The sequence below is a fragment of the Adiantum capillus-veneris genome, chromosome 29, assembly GCF_014529385.1.
Source record: "Adiantum capillus-veneris isolate H3 chromosome 29, ASM1452938v2, whole genome shotgun sequence".
Classification (NCBI taxonomy): domain Eukaryota; kingdom Viridiplantae; phylum Streptophyta; class Polypodiopsida; order Polypodiales; family Pteridaceae; genus Adiantum; species Adiantum capillus-veneris.
This window is the reverse complement of record NC_140959.1, coordinates 70,296,685-70,312,683: the sequence shown is the minus strand read 5'-3', so window position 1 is coordinate 70,312,683 and position 15,999 is coordinate 70,296,685. Positions and strand designations below refer to the sequence as shown.

At 43.8% G+C, this 15,999-nt stretch overlaps 1 protein-coding gene across 1 annotated transcript in view; it reads right to left on the bottom strand.

Annotated features, from left to right (window-relative positions):
- Positions 1-1,465: 1,465 nt before the first annotated feature.
- The window catches only part of LOC147419368 (uncharacterized), a 46,420-nt gene continuing 31,886 nt past the window's right edge, over positions 1,466-15,999 (bottom strand). Inside the window, exons 2-4 of the mRNA XM_086505595.1 lie at positions 1,978-2,134; positions 1,789-1,890; positions 1,466-1,686 (exon numbers count right to left, since the gene is read on the bottom strand). Of these exons, the coding sequence (XP_086361721.1) occupies positions 1,583-1,686; positions 1,789-1,890; positions 1,978-2,134 (363 nt within the window). The 3' untranslated portion in view covers positions 1,466-1,582. The remainder of the gene's footprint in view (positions 1,687-1,788; positions 1,891-1,977; positions 2,135-15,999) is intronic.

Here is a 15,999-nt window from a genome sequence, read left to right as displayed (position 1 = left end):
GTAGGTCTCCTTGGGTAGGAAGGATTTTGGTCATCAACCACTTTCTTAGTGACTATGTTCTATAATTTATCTCTTGTCGGTGCCCTCCAAACTCCCACCTTCAACAAATCATCACACAAGTCTACAGGAAGTTTTTGTGGTCTGGGGATATAGGAAGAAAAGAGTCCAAAGTCAAATAAGAAATTGGCACTCTTCCTAGGAACCAAGGATGGCTAGGAGTTATATTCTTCAAGAAGCTGCAAACTTGGCTATAAAGTTGATGGTCACGGCCATTTCAAGACCTAGAGAGGAGTGGGATACCCTCCTCCTCAGACATGTTCTTAAGTGCAAAGGTTGAAGAGTAGAGGCTTCAATCCCCCTGTCCATTGTTATTTTCAATGAAACAGACATTCAAATAACAAGATTATGTTTGTTTAAGTCACTGATGAAGTCTTGTGCAAGCATAAGCACATGAAGTCTTCCTAGTAGGCATGCAATGGACAGTCTACCTATTTGTGTCTTCTAAGTATTTAGTCCCCCTGCCCCCCAAAGTTGCATGTGAAGCTTAATAACAAATGGTAATTTAATTACACTGAAAAGGTGTTTTAAGTTTGAAAAATTGTGGAGCCCTATGATTCCCCCAAGAATTTTGTTTTATTGTGGCTTCTTCTTCATAAAGCAGTGTGGACAAGTGAAACTTTATAAGACCCTCCCTCACCTCTTCATCAATTGTGTTCATAATAGAGCCATAATGGCCCCCCCAATGCAGGTCCTAAACAAACCTGTAAAGTGGAAGAAATTCCTTCCAAGAGACCATATAGGAGTGCTAAGTCTTGTAATACGGCTAGGGTTGAGTGCTTATGGGCCATCTAGATACAAAGGAATTGTTGGAATTTTTATAGGAGCTTACCAAGTGCCAAGCCTAAGAGTTCTATTTTTTTATTTTTATCCACAGGTCAAGGATGTTAACTTTAACAAGATGCTAGATGTCCATACCATACAGGGGATTTTCTATGACTTTGAGCTCCACTATGCTGGTTCAGACTTTTAGGACTAGAGCCCTTGGTCTTACTGACAACCAATTGAAAGAAATGTGTGGCTAGGCCCCAAAAGTGTTTAATGAAGGTCACTCTCCAACTCGACAATTGGAGAGGCAACAGTGTTCCTAGACAAACTTGAAGTTATTGAAGAGGCCTCCCAACACTAGATTTAGGACGCTGATGTATTTTGAATAGTTAATGTACTTGGAATAGCTATATATGTTCATCCCCAAGCTATGAATGTATGTGATTACCCTACGTACTCGGCCCTCTCCTTCAATTCAGATCTAGTCGTAATTTTTTGCTCCTCCTAATATATTCAAACCAAGGAAAGTAAAAGAGCATTTCGATATATACTGGCGACAAAGAACTCACCACAAAAAGACACTCGGATTTAAAGATATGATACATGTTATGGACAAATGTCATCCCTCCAGCACAAAATGTTTGTGATATATCTACTCTATTAATTTTAATAGTCCTAGGAGAGAGCACCAGGGAACAGAAAAATTCAAAGTGCAACAGCAGAGGAAGCATTCCACAAGTGAAAATGCATGTTCTCGTTAGACATTAACAAAGTGGTTAGCTCTCATGTCTCTTTCAACGTGCATTGCCATCGTTGGGCAGGATCCCGCTTTCTCTATACAGGCACCATTTGTCCCAAAACCTGCCCGCAAGCACACTAGCAGCTGTCGACTCTGTTGAAAAACCATAGTGCAAGATTGCACATAGAACTAGCTTTCCTCTGTTCTGGGTGGGAAAGAGCTACCACGAAGTTCCTCCACTGCCTTTAAAGCCTTAATTTCTTCATCCTTATTCAGCAGTTCTTCTTGCTTAGCTCGCAGCTCTTCCATGTGCAACTTAAAAACCTCTGCATTTAGCAAAACAGCACGATCTTTAGTTAGCAATTTCTCAACTTTAGCTGCAAACGTATAAAGCAAAGGGACCTGAAAAATACTTGTGGTGTTATCAAGCTCTTGAAGCACTTCCTGGGCACGAGTTTCTGCAGCACGTTGGGCTATTTCAGCCAGTCTCTTCTCTGCTCGTGCGAGCCCAGCTGAGGCAATCGCAGCATCAAGCTCCTTTTCCAGGGCACGAATTCGCCTTTCCTGAGCCTAAATATTGAAAGCAATGGCCATCAGAACGTGCAACATGGATTGCCACACACCTCAAAGGGTACTAAGACAATCTAAAAAACGGAAAAATTTTGAAAGAACAAAAACAGTGATTCAAGTCGTATAGTTTTATAAGGTCATAAAAAACCACAACTTCTATGGATTGCCAAATGCATCAAACAGCCACATGGAAACTATTTAGAGATTATTTCCAAGGCTTGCACATGTATGCACTTCCAGGTCAGTCAAGTGTCTGTTAACCCTGGTCAAACTTGTCAAGAAACGATCCACACACTGCCTCCTTGCTTCTCTGTTCCTTCGCTCTTATATGTATACTAAATATATAGATTCTACAGCAAAAATTCTCGATTGCTCAGCTTTTTCTCTCTTTGATCACACATAAAACTGCTGCTTCTTCAGAATCCATAGCTCCAGTGGCAAATTGACGTAGGACTTTCATAACCCACACTAAAGCAAAAATCAACATAAAGAGCATATGCATTGTTCTTTTCAAGTTTGTATTCTTTCAAATTGGTTCTGCAATTGCGATATGGAGGGGGAGTAAGGGGATAGCTTCACGGAAGTGATGACCATGTTGCTTGTATATAAAACTCTCATCGCTTGTCTCATGGATGGCAAGTGATGCAAAAGAAACAAATGGAAATCGTCCAAGACAGAGTTAACATGAAACTTACGTCAAGACAAAACCATTCACTCCCAAGAGACTCGTTGTGTTCTTTTAAGGTCTTGTTTGAGTAGACAGTAAAAGGAAATAAGAACTAAGGGATTATAATGCAAAGAACTTAATATAAATTTCAATTAGGATTAAAACTTTACCGAAAAGATTGGACGTGGATAGCCTTAGCATAACATAAAAGTTAAGTGTGATATCTGTCGTAAATGTTTAGAAAAAGGCCGGCGCAGGTGTTTACTTATGGGATGCAACGGGAGATGGCCCTTTTCGGTTAGGACTGATAACCGTTGGTCTATACTTTAAGCTCAATGCCCTAGAATAAAGATTGGATGGGAGTGAGTCCCCGGCCGAGTAGTAGGACCCGTGGATGCGTTTGGAAATCGGCCTAGTCCGGGTAGGCATGACGCTGCCGAAAATGGAGGAAGGAAAGTGGATCCAAAAAAAGGGAGGAACGATGTGATTAATTAAGAAACTCTCTTAATTGTTTGGTAAAAGTAAAGTTTGAAAAAGCTAAGAACCTAAATGGGCTATCTCGCAATTGTCCTCAGTAGCCGAACATTTGCTCTGCTTCTAACAATCTCAAAGCAGATCTTCAAATGTTCCTCCACTTGATCATTGTAAAGGACGTGATTTTTCTCAAGACCGGCATTAACACTCAGCAATCAAATGTATCTTCGACTTCAAAGAAGGAAGGATTATGTACAATTTGCCGTGGTGACCATAGATGGTATCAATGTCCAAAGAGACCAAACCCATCTAATTTGAAAAGAAATTCCAACGCGGAAACATCATCGAATTCTGAACAACCAGATTCTACTAAGGATAAAGGAAAAATTTGTAGTCAATACAATTCATGTCTCAGAGGATACGACTATTCTTATGAAGCATGCTCAGTGCAATTCTTCAGTTTTGGAGCCTCTCTCAAAGCAAGTTTTGAGCCTTCTTGGAACTATCAATGATCGCTCCATCAATGTTTTAGTGGGCAACGGATGTTCAAATAATTTCGTCAGCACTGAGATAGTTCAACAGCTTGGTTTGCCAACTCAGAAGACATCTCACTTACATGATGTGAAATTAGCGAATGAATCAATTTTGACTTGTGATCAGACAGTTCGACAGTTGCATTTCGAGATTCAAACTTATACAGATCAATTGGATTTTGAAGTCATGCCTTTATCTTACTACGACATGATTCTTGGTCAGCATTGGTCATTCCAATATGATCCAGCAATTAGCTTCCGAGGACATACTATCAATTTGTTCAAAGATGGACTAAACTGATTTTACACGAGCTTTATCATACGGAACGAGTGATTCAAGCCTCACGTGTACAAGTCAAACAGCACGATACAGTGGATTATGAAGCGAACATGATTTCCAATACAGATGTAGAAATTATTATTGATGAATAAGTTTTTCCAAGTGATACTTCGTTACCAGACAGAGATAAGGACATGGTTGCAGATTTTGAGTCTGAAGACGACTATGCTTTCTTTACTTCTTTGTTGAATGATGATATGCCAATTACAAGTCATGAAGTGGCAATTTCTGAAGATGATTCTGAAGAATTTTGGGATTCATTAATGGACGATGATTACACTCTCAAGCCAAAATTGTCACGTGACACATCCAACCCTATGTGTCCGTGGACAAGCTACAGCATAACAGGGTTCAGTCAGTCCGGTCAAGTCTAGATTAGAAGTGATCTGGCACTTTTGTGAGTCTATTCGTAGACCGTGCATGCCCAGTCACTTAGTATATATGCATATCCTCTGGTTACACACAGCATGATTATAAGCGTTCCCATCAGAATCCTTTAGGGGAATTTTCCAATGCATTTAGCCTATTTTACCTATTTTTGGCATTTTTCACTTATTAATTTGAGTGAATTTCCAACAAAAGTAGGTAGGGCAATTTTGCTAAGTTTGTATATAAGCAAACTAGAGCTAGCACTATTTGGCAGAAGAGGCAGCAGGAGCACCTTGCTCAACAGGCAATTTCTCAGCAGAACCCAAGGACTTCTAGAGTTTTTGCTTCACAACAGCTTGGCTAGCGTTTTTCGACCAGACCACCGTAGATCAGCCAGCGTTTTGCTCTTGCAGATCCCTGGCGACAAGACCACAGCAGATCAGCCTAGCGTTTTTGCATTTGCAGAACCACTGCGACAGAAAGACCAATTTCAGCCCCTAGTGTTTTTGATTTGCAGCACAACCTCAGCGTTTTTGCAGATCATCGCGACGGAAAGTCAAGGACCATTAGTGTTTTCAGTTTTCAGCAGTTAGTACCCGCAGATCAAGTCCCGAACCTCGCAGATCTCCCCTTCCCGCAGCAATTCTCGCTGCACGGTCAGTTTCCGCAAAGTTTACAGTTTCAGCCCGGAAAACGCAGATTTCAGCATCTGCGTTTTCAACGCGTCATTGTCGCATCATCGTCATCGACATCGTCACCGACATAGAGTCAGAATTCAACAGATAGAACATTCGCAGATTTCAGCCCATAGCGCTTTTGGACAGCAGTAGAAAGATTGCAGATTTCAGCCCTTAGGTCGACTTCGTCATCACCGTCGTCATCGTCGACATAGCCTAGACTTGCATCAGTCTCATGCATACCATTTGTACCAGATTGTGCAATCAATAGTAGACCACTCTCGCCGACAAGAGTGGGGCCTTCGGAGGAGGGTTTTACAACGTCTCTGGTGTCGTATATCTCTTCTCTCTCTATCTCTCAGTCTCATACACTTGCACGCACAGTGCCATTCACTTTGTTTGTGATCATAGCATTCTCTCATTAAGAACGGAAGGCTCTACTATAAGGTGCAACGGAATGAATGTTGTATTTTCTCAAGATTAGTGATCTTTATTTGCTCAAGGTTCCTTTTAGTTCTTAGGGAAAGAGAGAGATTTCCGTCTTATGGAGAGTGCTATGATCACGAACAAAGTGAGTGGATATTGTGCGTGCAAGTGAATGAGACTGAGAGAAGGAAAGAGAAGAGATACAACACCCGAGAGGTTGTAAAACCCTCCTCCGAAGGCCCCACTCTCGTCGGCGAGAGTGGTCTACTTTGATTGCACAAAGGTGTACAATGCGTATGCAATGGACTGATGCAATGGGACTATGCCGATGACGACGACGGTGGTGACGACGACGACTTGGTGGCTGAAATCTGTGCTCTTCTAACTGCTGATTTTCGGGACTGTTTCGGTGGCTGAAAATGACTGTTTTGGCTGCGTTTTTATGGCTGAAAATGGGGGAACATCTACAACCATCTTGGGGCTGATCTGCTACTGTGTCATAGGCTGAAAACAGTGGTTTTGATGCGGTAAGGGGCTGAAACTGAAAACGCTGATAGGTCCTGCTGCTAGCCAAAAACGTTAGGCTGATCTGCATCTGCAATCCAAAACGCTGATGCTTGCAAAAACGCTGAGATGGCTGAATTGTGGAAACGCTAGCAAATGGAGTTTGATGGCAATACTAGGGATCTGCAACGGCTAGGATGCGGAGGTTGATGGCGAGGGTTTGCAAATGAGAAAACGCCAATGGTGGGAACTGGCCCGGCGAGGATGGAATCCAAAAACGCTGGGGGTGCTGGGGGGTACTACTGAGAAGTTGCCTGTTGAGCGGGAAGCTCCTGCTGCCTCTTCTGCCAGAAAGTGCTAACTTGGGTTTGCTTATATATTAACTTAGCAAAATTGCCCTACCTACTTTTGTTGGAAAGTCACTTAAAAATAATAAGTGAAAATAACTAAAAATAGGAAAATAGGCTAAATGCACTGGAAAATTCCCCTAACTGATGCTAATGGATTCTGATGGGAATTCCGATGATCATGCTGTGTGCAACCGGAGGATATGCATCTATGCTAAGTGACTGGGCATGCACGGTCTACGAATAGACTCACAAAAGTGCCAGATCACTGCTAATCTAGACTTGACTGAACTTATTGAACCTTGCTGTGGTGTAGCTTGTCCACGGACACATCGGGTTGGGATGTGTCACGTGACATCCCCTCCTTTTCAAAGTGAGGTACTGGTACCGAACTGTATGGCGTCGAGGGAGATCGCCAACAGCATCCGGAATTCTGGAAGGGACTCTTCGCCGGCCTACTCTGATGTATGGGTCGTGCGGTACTTGAACTTCATAAAGGTCTGCAACGCTTGCTTCTTTGGGCCGCGCCGAAAGCGACACAAAGTCGTTTGAATCTCCTTTCTTGTGTCAACTGCGTCTAGAGATCTGCTTCTTTCGTCTTCAAGAATCTCCATGGCTGAAAATTCTTGAAACCATCTCCAACACAAAACCATGAACATACCCATTCCACGTAAAGTGAAGGAAAAAAATCTTGTCTTGTCTAAAGACTATGTATGCAATGTAGATGAACAAATAGATCGAGTGACAACCCGGTCATCAAACACATGCAAACAATGAGGTCGAATCTTTTCTGTTTGATCGAAATCAATCAACTGTGGCAAATCACAATGGAAATGCCCATGCTTGGTGCTCAAACTTTTATGTGCTCGTTCGAAAATTGTGTCATGCCAAGGAAGAGACATGGAATGTGACTTCCTGACATACAAACTTTTCAGCTTTTCATGAACAATCCGCATATATTCGTGCTCATCCATGAGAGAAACGTGCTCAACATACAATATGTCATGCGTAGGAAAAGGGATCACATAACGATGCTAACTAAAATACAGGAAACCTTCACAAATGAAACACTCGAACAATGCGTGCGTATCAATCATGCGAACACATAATACTTCCTGTGATGGTTCTTTGGACCAAGGCTCGAGAGCCAAGATCAGTTCGTCCTAAATGATCGAATCGTCCTGTGGGGGTTCTTTGGACCTCGACTCAAAAGCCAAGATCGGATCTTCGTGATTGATCGTATCTACAACGAGGTTAGCTTCGCTAGAAAAAGCATCCACTAACACATCATCCTTGTGAACAATCACATCATCTTCATGCAAATCATCATGCTTGTCTTTTACATCCAAATCATCATGCAAATCCTTATCCTTCAAATCATCATGCTTCTCATAATCATGCAAATCCTGTGTATCATGCTTTGGAGAAGAAGAGACGGAGAGAGTCTCCTTCTCCTGAATCCTTTCAACCTTGTCCTGCATATTAGCAATGAGAGATGGAGAAGGAGCAGTGTCCACTCCATGAAAGACAATGAGAGAATCACTTTTGGCATTGAGAGTGAAAGTGTTAGCCTCCCAATCAACGAGAGGGTTCAGTTCACGAAACCATTTCATGCCTAAAATCATATCACATCCTGAGAGAGGAGAAACAACAAATCTTCTAGTGAAGGCAGTCTGTTGAATTGCAAACAACACATCAAGGCACTCCTCCGTGATGAGAGCATCCATACTGGGACGAAAGCCAGAGACCTCGATAGGAGATCTCTGACTAACTTCGAGGCGGGCTCTCTCAACAAGAGAGGGACTGATCACATCATGCATACTACCTAGGTCAAACAATATGACAAAACGGTGCCCTGACGTACGACCATAACATTTAATGAGAGAATCATCAATGGGAGGGTCCTGAGAAACTTTGGGCACAATCGTGTTATCATTCATTGCATTGACAGATGTAGTGGGTGCTGTGGGTTCTTTAGATTCATTCGATTCAAGCTCAAGACATGTTCTTCTTATGTAACCCTTAATGTGACAATGAAAACAACGACCTTCCTTAGAATAAGTGCTTTGTTCTTCCGAAGTGATATATCCTCCTACAATTCCTTGTGCTACCTTTTCATCTGGAGTAAGCTTAGGTTTAGCAGTTGTGTTAGCCTTACCCTTAGATTCATTGGAAGAATTCTTTGATGAGAGACTGTTGAAAGATTGGTTAGAAGAGTTATCATTCTTACCGTTCTGAGAAGTCTGCGAGGTACTTGTGGAATTCTTGTTCTCCTTAGGCTTTCCCTTGTTGTGCTTCATCTCCTGCGCGAGAGCAATCGCTACCGCCTTGTTGAGATCGATTGGATCGAATACCTCGACATCGTACTTGATATACTCGTCCAATCCAAAGAGAAAAGCCTCTTTGTGCTCATCATCCGACATGCGTAATTGGGTACCTAGCTATAAAACACGATTAGAAAAAGACATAACCGGCATACCATTTTGCTTGAGAGCGCGCCAATCGTCCTTCAATCGTGCAAGGTACTAAGGTGGCATAAACCGCGCCTTGAGCTTGTCTTGGAAATCAGCCCAACTAAAAGAGAGGGGCGTGAAATCGTCGGCGGCCTCTAGGTGCGCGGCTAGCTGTGCCTCTTGCCATGCGTGGTACCAATTAATGGCATCACCGGCAAGGTACATAGCTGCCGTCAAAACTTTGTTATTTCCTGTCTTCTTAGTTGTCGCAAAATAAGCATTAAATTGATGCAACCAAGAATGAATAACTGTAGCATCCATCTTACCGTCATACTTACTGAAAGTCAACCTTTTTTGTAACTGGATGGTTAAAATCCGCGTCGTGGCTTGCGCCACTTGACGAAATTCCACGATCTTTGGGTGGTTCGGTCTTCGAAGCTAGGATGTGGAAAATAAATTCTTGATGACGAATCTCCCTTTGAGCTTCTCGTTCATCGCGCTCGCGTTCGAAAGCAAGCCGATTTTCTTCTTGCCTTGCGGCAAGAGCAAGGCGCTCACGTTCCTGAGCAAGGCGATTTTCTTCTTGTTTTACGGCAAGTGTGGCGTTTCTTTCATCGCGCTCGCGGTCCTTAGCTTCTTGTGCACGGTCCTCTGCTGCTTGTTCTTCTGCTTTGCTTGCGAGTTGTGCCGATGCAGCTCGATTCGTTTCTTGTTGTCGTGCCATCATGTCCAACATCGACTTGACCATCATCTCCATAGAAGTGAGGACAACTCGTGGCGTAGATGGCGAAGGGGGAGGGTTGGAAAAATCTCTTGGTGGGGAGAATCCTTGGTCACCTCTCTCATGCTCATCACCTGAATGCGAAGTATCCATGCCGCTTCGGGTGACGACCATGCACTAGGATCTTTGGTCCTTGAGTTCACGAGGAACTTGGTTCTTGAGGGTCTTGAGGTTCTTGAGGTTCTTGAGTTCTTGGGTTCTTGAGGATCTTGAGGGTTTCTTTCGCTTGCAAATCGCGTTGGAGAAGGATCTTCTCTTCCCCCGAGTTCTACCCTTTTCTACGGGCGCACCCCTTGGCGGCCTTGCACTCACACCAAGGTTGCTTTTTCCCACCTCAGGTCGATTGGCCGGCCGCTAAGTGCACGGTCCACTCTCAATGAGTGAAAAGAGACACAAGGGGAGGCTGGACAAACCCTTCTTTCTTGGGATTCCTGTCACTCTTCAACAAAACACGATTAGGAATCGACACGCCCAAGCGAACTTGGGTCCGCGCGATCGTAACAAGCAAAAAAAAATCCTTGTGGTTCTTGTGGTTCTTTCCTTGAGTAATGCAGAACACTTCCAAAGCTCTAATACCAATGTAAGGTGCAGCGGAATGAATGTTGTATTTTCTCAAGATTAGTGATCTTTATTTGCTCAAGGTTCCTTTTAGTTCTTAGGGAAAGAGAGAGATTTCCGTCTTATGGAGAGTGCTATGATCACGAACAAAGTGAGTGGATATTGTGCGTGCAAGTGAATGAGACTGAGAGAAGGAAAGAGAAGAGATACGACACCCGAGAGGTTGTAAAACCCTCCTCCGAAGGCCCCACTCTCGTCGGCGAGAGTGGTCTACTTTGATTGCACAAAGGTGTACAATGCATATGCAATGGACTGATGCAATGGGACTATGCCGATGACGACGACGGTGGTGACGACGACGACTTGGTGGCTGAAATCTGTGCTCTTCTAACTGCTGATTTTCGGGACTGTTTCGGTGGCTGAAAATGACTGTTTTGGCTGCGTTTTTATGGCTGAAAATGGGGGAACATCTACAACCATCTTGGGGCTGATCTGCTACTGTGTCATAGGCTGAAAACACTGTGGTTTTGATGCGGTAAGGGGCTGAAACTGAAAACGCTGATAGGTCCTGCTGCTAGCCAAAAACGTTAGGCTGATCTGCATCTGCAATCCAAAACGCTGATGCTTGCAAAAACGCTGAGATGGCTGAATTGTGGAAAAGCTAGCAAATGGAGTTTGATGGCGATATTGGGGATCTGCAACGGCTAGGATGCGGAGGTTGATGGCGAGGGTCTGCAAATGAGAAAACGCCAATGGTGGGAACTGGCCCGACGAGGATGGAATCCAAAAACGCTGCGGGTGCTGGGGGGGTATTGCTGAGAAGTTGCATGTTGAGCGGAAAGCTCCTGCTGCCTCTTCTGCCAGAAAGTGCTAACTTGGGTTTGCTTATATATTAACTTAGCAAAATTGCCCTACCTACTTTTGTTGGAAAGTCACTTAAAAATAATAAGTGAAAATAACCAAAAATAGGAAAATAGGCTAAATGCACTGGAAAATTCCCCTAACTGATGCTAATGGATTCTGATGGGAATTCCGATGATCATGCTGTGTGCAACCGGAGCATATGCATCTATGCTAAGTGACTCGGCATGCACGGTCTACGAATAGACTCACAAAAGTGCCAAATCACTGCTAATCTAGACTTGACTGAACTGACTGAACTAACTGAACTCTGCTGTGGTGTAGCTTGTCCACGGACACATAGGGTTGGGATGTGTCACGTGACATCTACCTTCCATAAGAACAAAAGGAACCTTGAGCACAGTTCGGAGCACTCATCTTGAGCAAAGCGCAAACATTCATTTCGTTGCACCTAACATTGGTATCAGAGCTTTGGCAGTGTTCTGTATGACTCAAGGAAAGAACCACAAGAATCACAAGAAAATTTTTTTGCTTGTTAAGGTCACACGAACCCAAGTTCGCTTGGGCATGTCGATTCCTAATCGAGTTTTTGAAGAGTGACAGGAATCCAAAGAAACAAGGGCTTGTCCAACCTCCCCTTGTGTCTCTTTTCACTCATTGAGAGCGGACCGTGCACTTAGCGGCCGGCCAATCGACGTGAGGTGGGAAAAAGCAACCTTGGTGTGAGCGCAAGGCCGCCAGGGGGTGCGCCCGCGGAAAGGAGTCGAACTCGGGTGAAGAGAAGATCCTTCTCAAACACGGTTTGCAAGCGAAAGAAAACCTCAAGAACCTCAAGACCCTCAAGAACCCAAGAACTCAAGACCCCCAAGAACCCAAGTTCCTCGTGAACTTAAGAACCCAAGACCACAAGAACCCACAAGAACTCACGACTTCAGATGGTCATCACTCGAAGCGGAATGGATACTTCGCTTGGAGGTGATGAGCATGAGAGAGGCGAAGAAGAATTTTCCCCACCAGGAGGTTTTTCCGACCCTCCCCCTTCCCAATCTACGACAAGAATTGCACTAACTCCTATGGAGGCTTTCGACAAGAGGATGATGGACAGGAAGTTAGAAAGCGAAGAAAGAATCGCAAACATCGAGCATAAGTACCAAGAAAGAATGGCAGCCATAGCGCGTGAGAGCGAGCAAGCACGCTTGGAAGCCAAAGCAAGAGAAGCAGGATTTGATCGAGAGAACAAAGCAAGACAAGCAGAATTTGATCGTGAGAACAAAGCCCTCAAAGAACAGAGTGACCGACACAACAAAGAGTTTTCTCAAGTTCAGGCACATATGCAAGAGATTTGGGGAAAGGAGACTCTCTCAGTCTCTCCTTCTCCAAAGCATGACACACAAGATTTGCATGATTATGAGAAGCATGATGAGTTGATTGAAAATGATGAGCACAATGATTTGAATGATGATAAGCATGATGATTTGAATGCCAATGATTTGCATGATGATTTGGATGACAATGACAAGCATGATGATTTGCATGATCAAGATGTGATGTCTCACAAGTATGATGAGTTGCATGAAGAAGATATGATTGTTCACAAGACGGATGATGTGTTAGTTGACACTTTCTCTAGTGAAGCTAACCTCATTGCAGAGACGATCAGTCACAAAGAACCGATCTTGGCTCTCGAGCCTAGGTCCAAAGCACCCCCTCAGGAAGAACCAATCTTGGCTCTCGAGCTTAGGTCCAAAGAACCCTCACAGGAAGTATTATGCATTCGCATGATTAGTACGCACGCATTGATCGAGTGTTTCGTTCGTGATTGTTTCCTGTATTTTTGTCAGCATCTTTATGTGATCCCTTTTCCTAGGCGTGACATATTGTACGTTGAGCACGTTTCACTCATGGATAAGCACAAATGTATGCGGATTTCTCATGAAAAGCTGAAAAGTATGTATGTCAGGAAGTCACATTCAATGTCTCTTCCTTGGCATGACACAGTTTCCGAACGAGCACATGAAAGTATGAGCACCAAGCATAGGCATTTCCGTTGTGAATTGCCATAGTTGATTGCTCTAGATCATAAGAGAAAGATTCGATCTCATTGTTTGCATGTGTTTGATGAACGGGTTGTCACTCCGTCTCTATGCTCATCTACATTGCATACACAGTCTTTAGCGAAGACAAGATTTTTTCCACTCACTTTACATGGAATGGGTATGTTCATGGTTTTGTGTTGGAAATGGTTTCATGAATTTTCAGCCATGGAGATTCTTGAAGAAGAAAGAAGCATGACTCTCGACGAAGTTGAAGCATCGAAGGAGTCACAAAAGACTGTCGCTTTCGGTGCGGCCCAAAGAAGAAGGCATTGCAGACCTTTATGAAGTTCAAGTACCGCACGACCCACACATCCGAGTGGGCCGACGAAGAGTCCCTTCCAGGATTCCGAATGCTATTGGCGATCTCCCTCGACGCCATACAGTTCGGTACCAGTACCTCACTTTGTTGCTAAGTTAATATATAAGCAAACCCAAGTTAGCACTTTCTTGCAGAAGAGGCAGCAGGAGCTTCCCGCTCAACAGGCAACTTCTCAGCAATACCCCCCTCAGCATCAAGATCCCTCGCCATCCACCTCCCATGCCTCGCGTTTTCTCCCACAGTCCCTAGATCCAGCATCGCCAACAACCAACCTTGCTTAGCGTTTTTACCACCTGCAGATCAGCCCCATCATAGCAAGTCACTTCAGCGTTTTTCTCATCAAGTACTAACGCTAGACCTTGCTGCCCAGCCCATCCCAGCGTTTTTGCCAGCAAGTCATCAGTGATTTCAGCCTTCAAGACCAGCGTTTTTCAGTTTTCGTGAACCTACTGTGGCAGCATTTTTCAGCCAAGGTTGTCCACCTAAAAACACAGCCTACAGAGCAGCAGCCTCAGCATTTTCATTCTCAACATGACCCCCGACAAGAACAGTCATTTTCAGCCATAAGCAGCAGAAGAAAACCAGTCATTTCAGCCCCGAAACAGTCCATGAAAATCAGCAGATAGAAGATCCCAATTTTCAGCCATCCAGTCGTCGTCGTCATCACCGTCGTCATCATCGGCATAGTCCCATTGCATCAGTCCATTGCATTCGCATTGTACACCTTGTGCAATCAAAGTAGACCACTCTCGCCGACGAGAGTGGGGCCTTCGGAGGAGGGTTTTACAACCTCTCGGGTGTCATATCTCTTCTCTCTCCTTCTCTCGGTCTCATTCACTTGCACGCACAATATCCACTCACTTTGTTCGTGACCACAGCACTCTACAAGACGAGAAAGCTCTCTCTTTCCCTAAAGAACTAAAAGGAACCTTGAGCAATAAAGATCACTAATCTTGAGAAATTATAACATTCATTCCGCTGCACCTTACAAATGTAGATGAACAAAGTGACGGAGTGCCAAACCGTTCATCAAACACACGCAAAAAGTGAGATCGAATCTGGACTTTCTGATCTAAATCTATTAACTATGGCAAATCACAATTGAAATGCCGATGCTTGATGGTCAATCTTTCTTGTGCTCTTGCTAAGACTGTGTCATGCCAAGGAAGAGACATGGAATGTGAATTCCTTGAATGCAAACTTTATTTCTTTTCGAGAGAAATCCGCATACATCCGTGCTCATCCATGAGTGAATCATGTGCATCGTACAATATGGCATGCCTGTGGAAAGGGAACATATAAAGATGATGACGAAAAAACAAGAAACTGTCACGAATGAAACACTCGAACAATGCGTGTTGACCAATCATGCGAACACACAATACTTCCCAAGTAATTTCTTTGGACCTCGACTCGAGAGTCAAGATCGGTTCTGCGTGATTGATCGTATCTTCAATGAGGTTGGCTTCACTAGACAAATCATCATCTAAACCATCATCCTCGTGAACAATCACATCTTTATCATGCAAATCATCATCCTTGTGAATAATCACATCTATATTATGCAAAACATGTGCGTCGTGCTTTGGAGAAGAAAAGACTGAGAGAGTCTCCTTCTCTTGTTTCTTTTCAAGCTTCGCCTGCACATTAGAAATGAGAGGTGAAGAATGAATAACTTCTTCCCCAGGAATGACAATGGGAGAGTAACTTTTGGCATTGAAAGTGAGAGTATTGTCTGCCCAATCAATGAGAGGGTTATGCTCACGAAACCATCAAATGCCGAGAATCATATCACATCCTAAAAGAGGAGACACTAGAAATTTTCTGCGGAATGACGCTTGTTGAACAGTGAATAACACATCAAGGCACTCTCATGTAATGAGAGAGTCCATACCGGGAGCGAAGCCCGACACCTCAAAAGGAGATGTCTTGCTAACCTCCAAGCGGGCTCTTTCAACAAGAGAGTCACCAATCACATCATGCATACCACCAGAATCAAACAAGACCACCATGTGTTGACCATTCACATGACCATAACACTTCATGAGAGACTCATCAATGAGAGGATCAGGAGAAACTTGGGACACACGAGTGTTCTCATTTATGGCATTAACAGAGGATGTGGGTTCTGTGGGTTCTTTAGATTCGTTAGAGTTCAATCTTAGGACATGATTTCTTTATATGACCCTTGACGTTGTCAGGAGTTTTTTGGAGCAAGGGATTGCGCATATGTACATATACATGCATGGTGCATCAAATAAAGGATTGCCCATTTTCCTTAGCCAGGTGGTTATGTGGGGCCCACATGTGTACAGGTAGGACAACATGTACATAGTGCAGCGATTTTCACTATTACCAGTACCAGTGTGTTTTTTATACAATAATGAGGAGTTGGTAGCGCGTAAAACTTCTCGAGGAAGCTATCCGCGGGCCGACGACGTGAGGTCAGCAAGTGCGTCA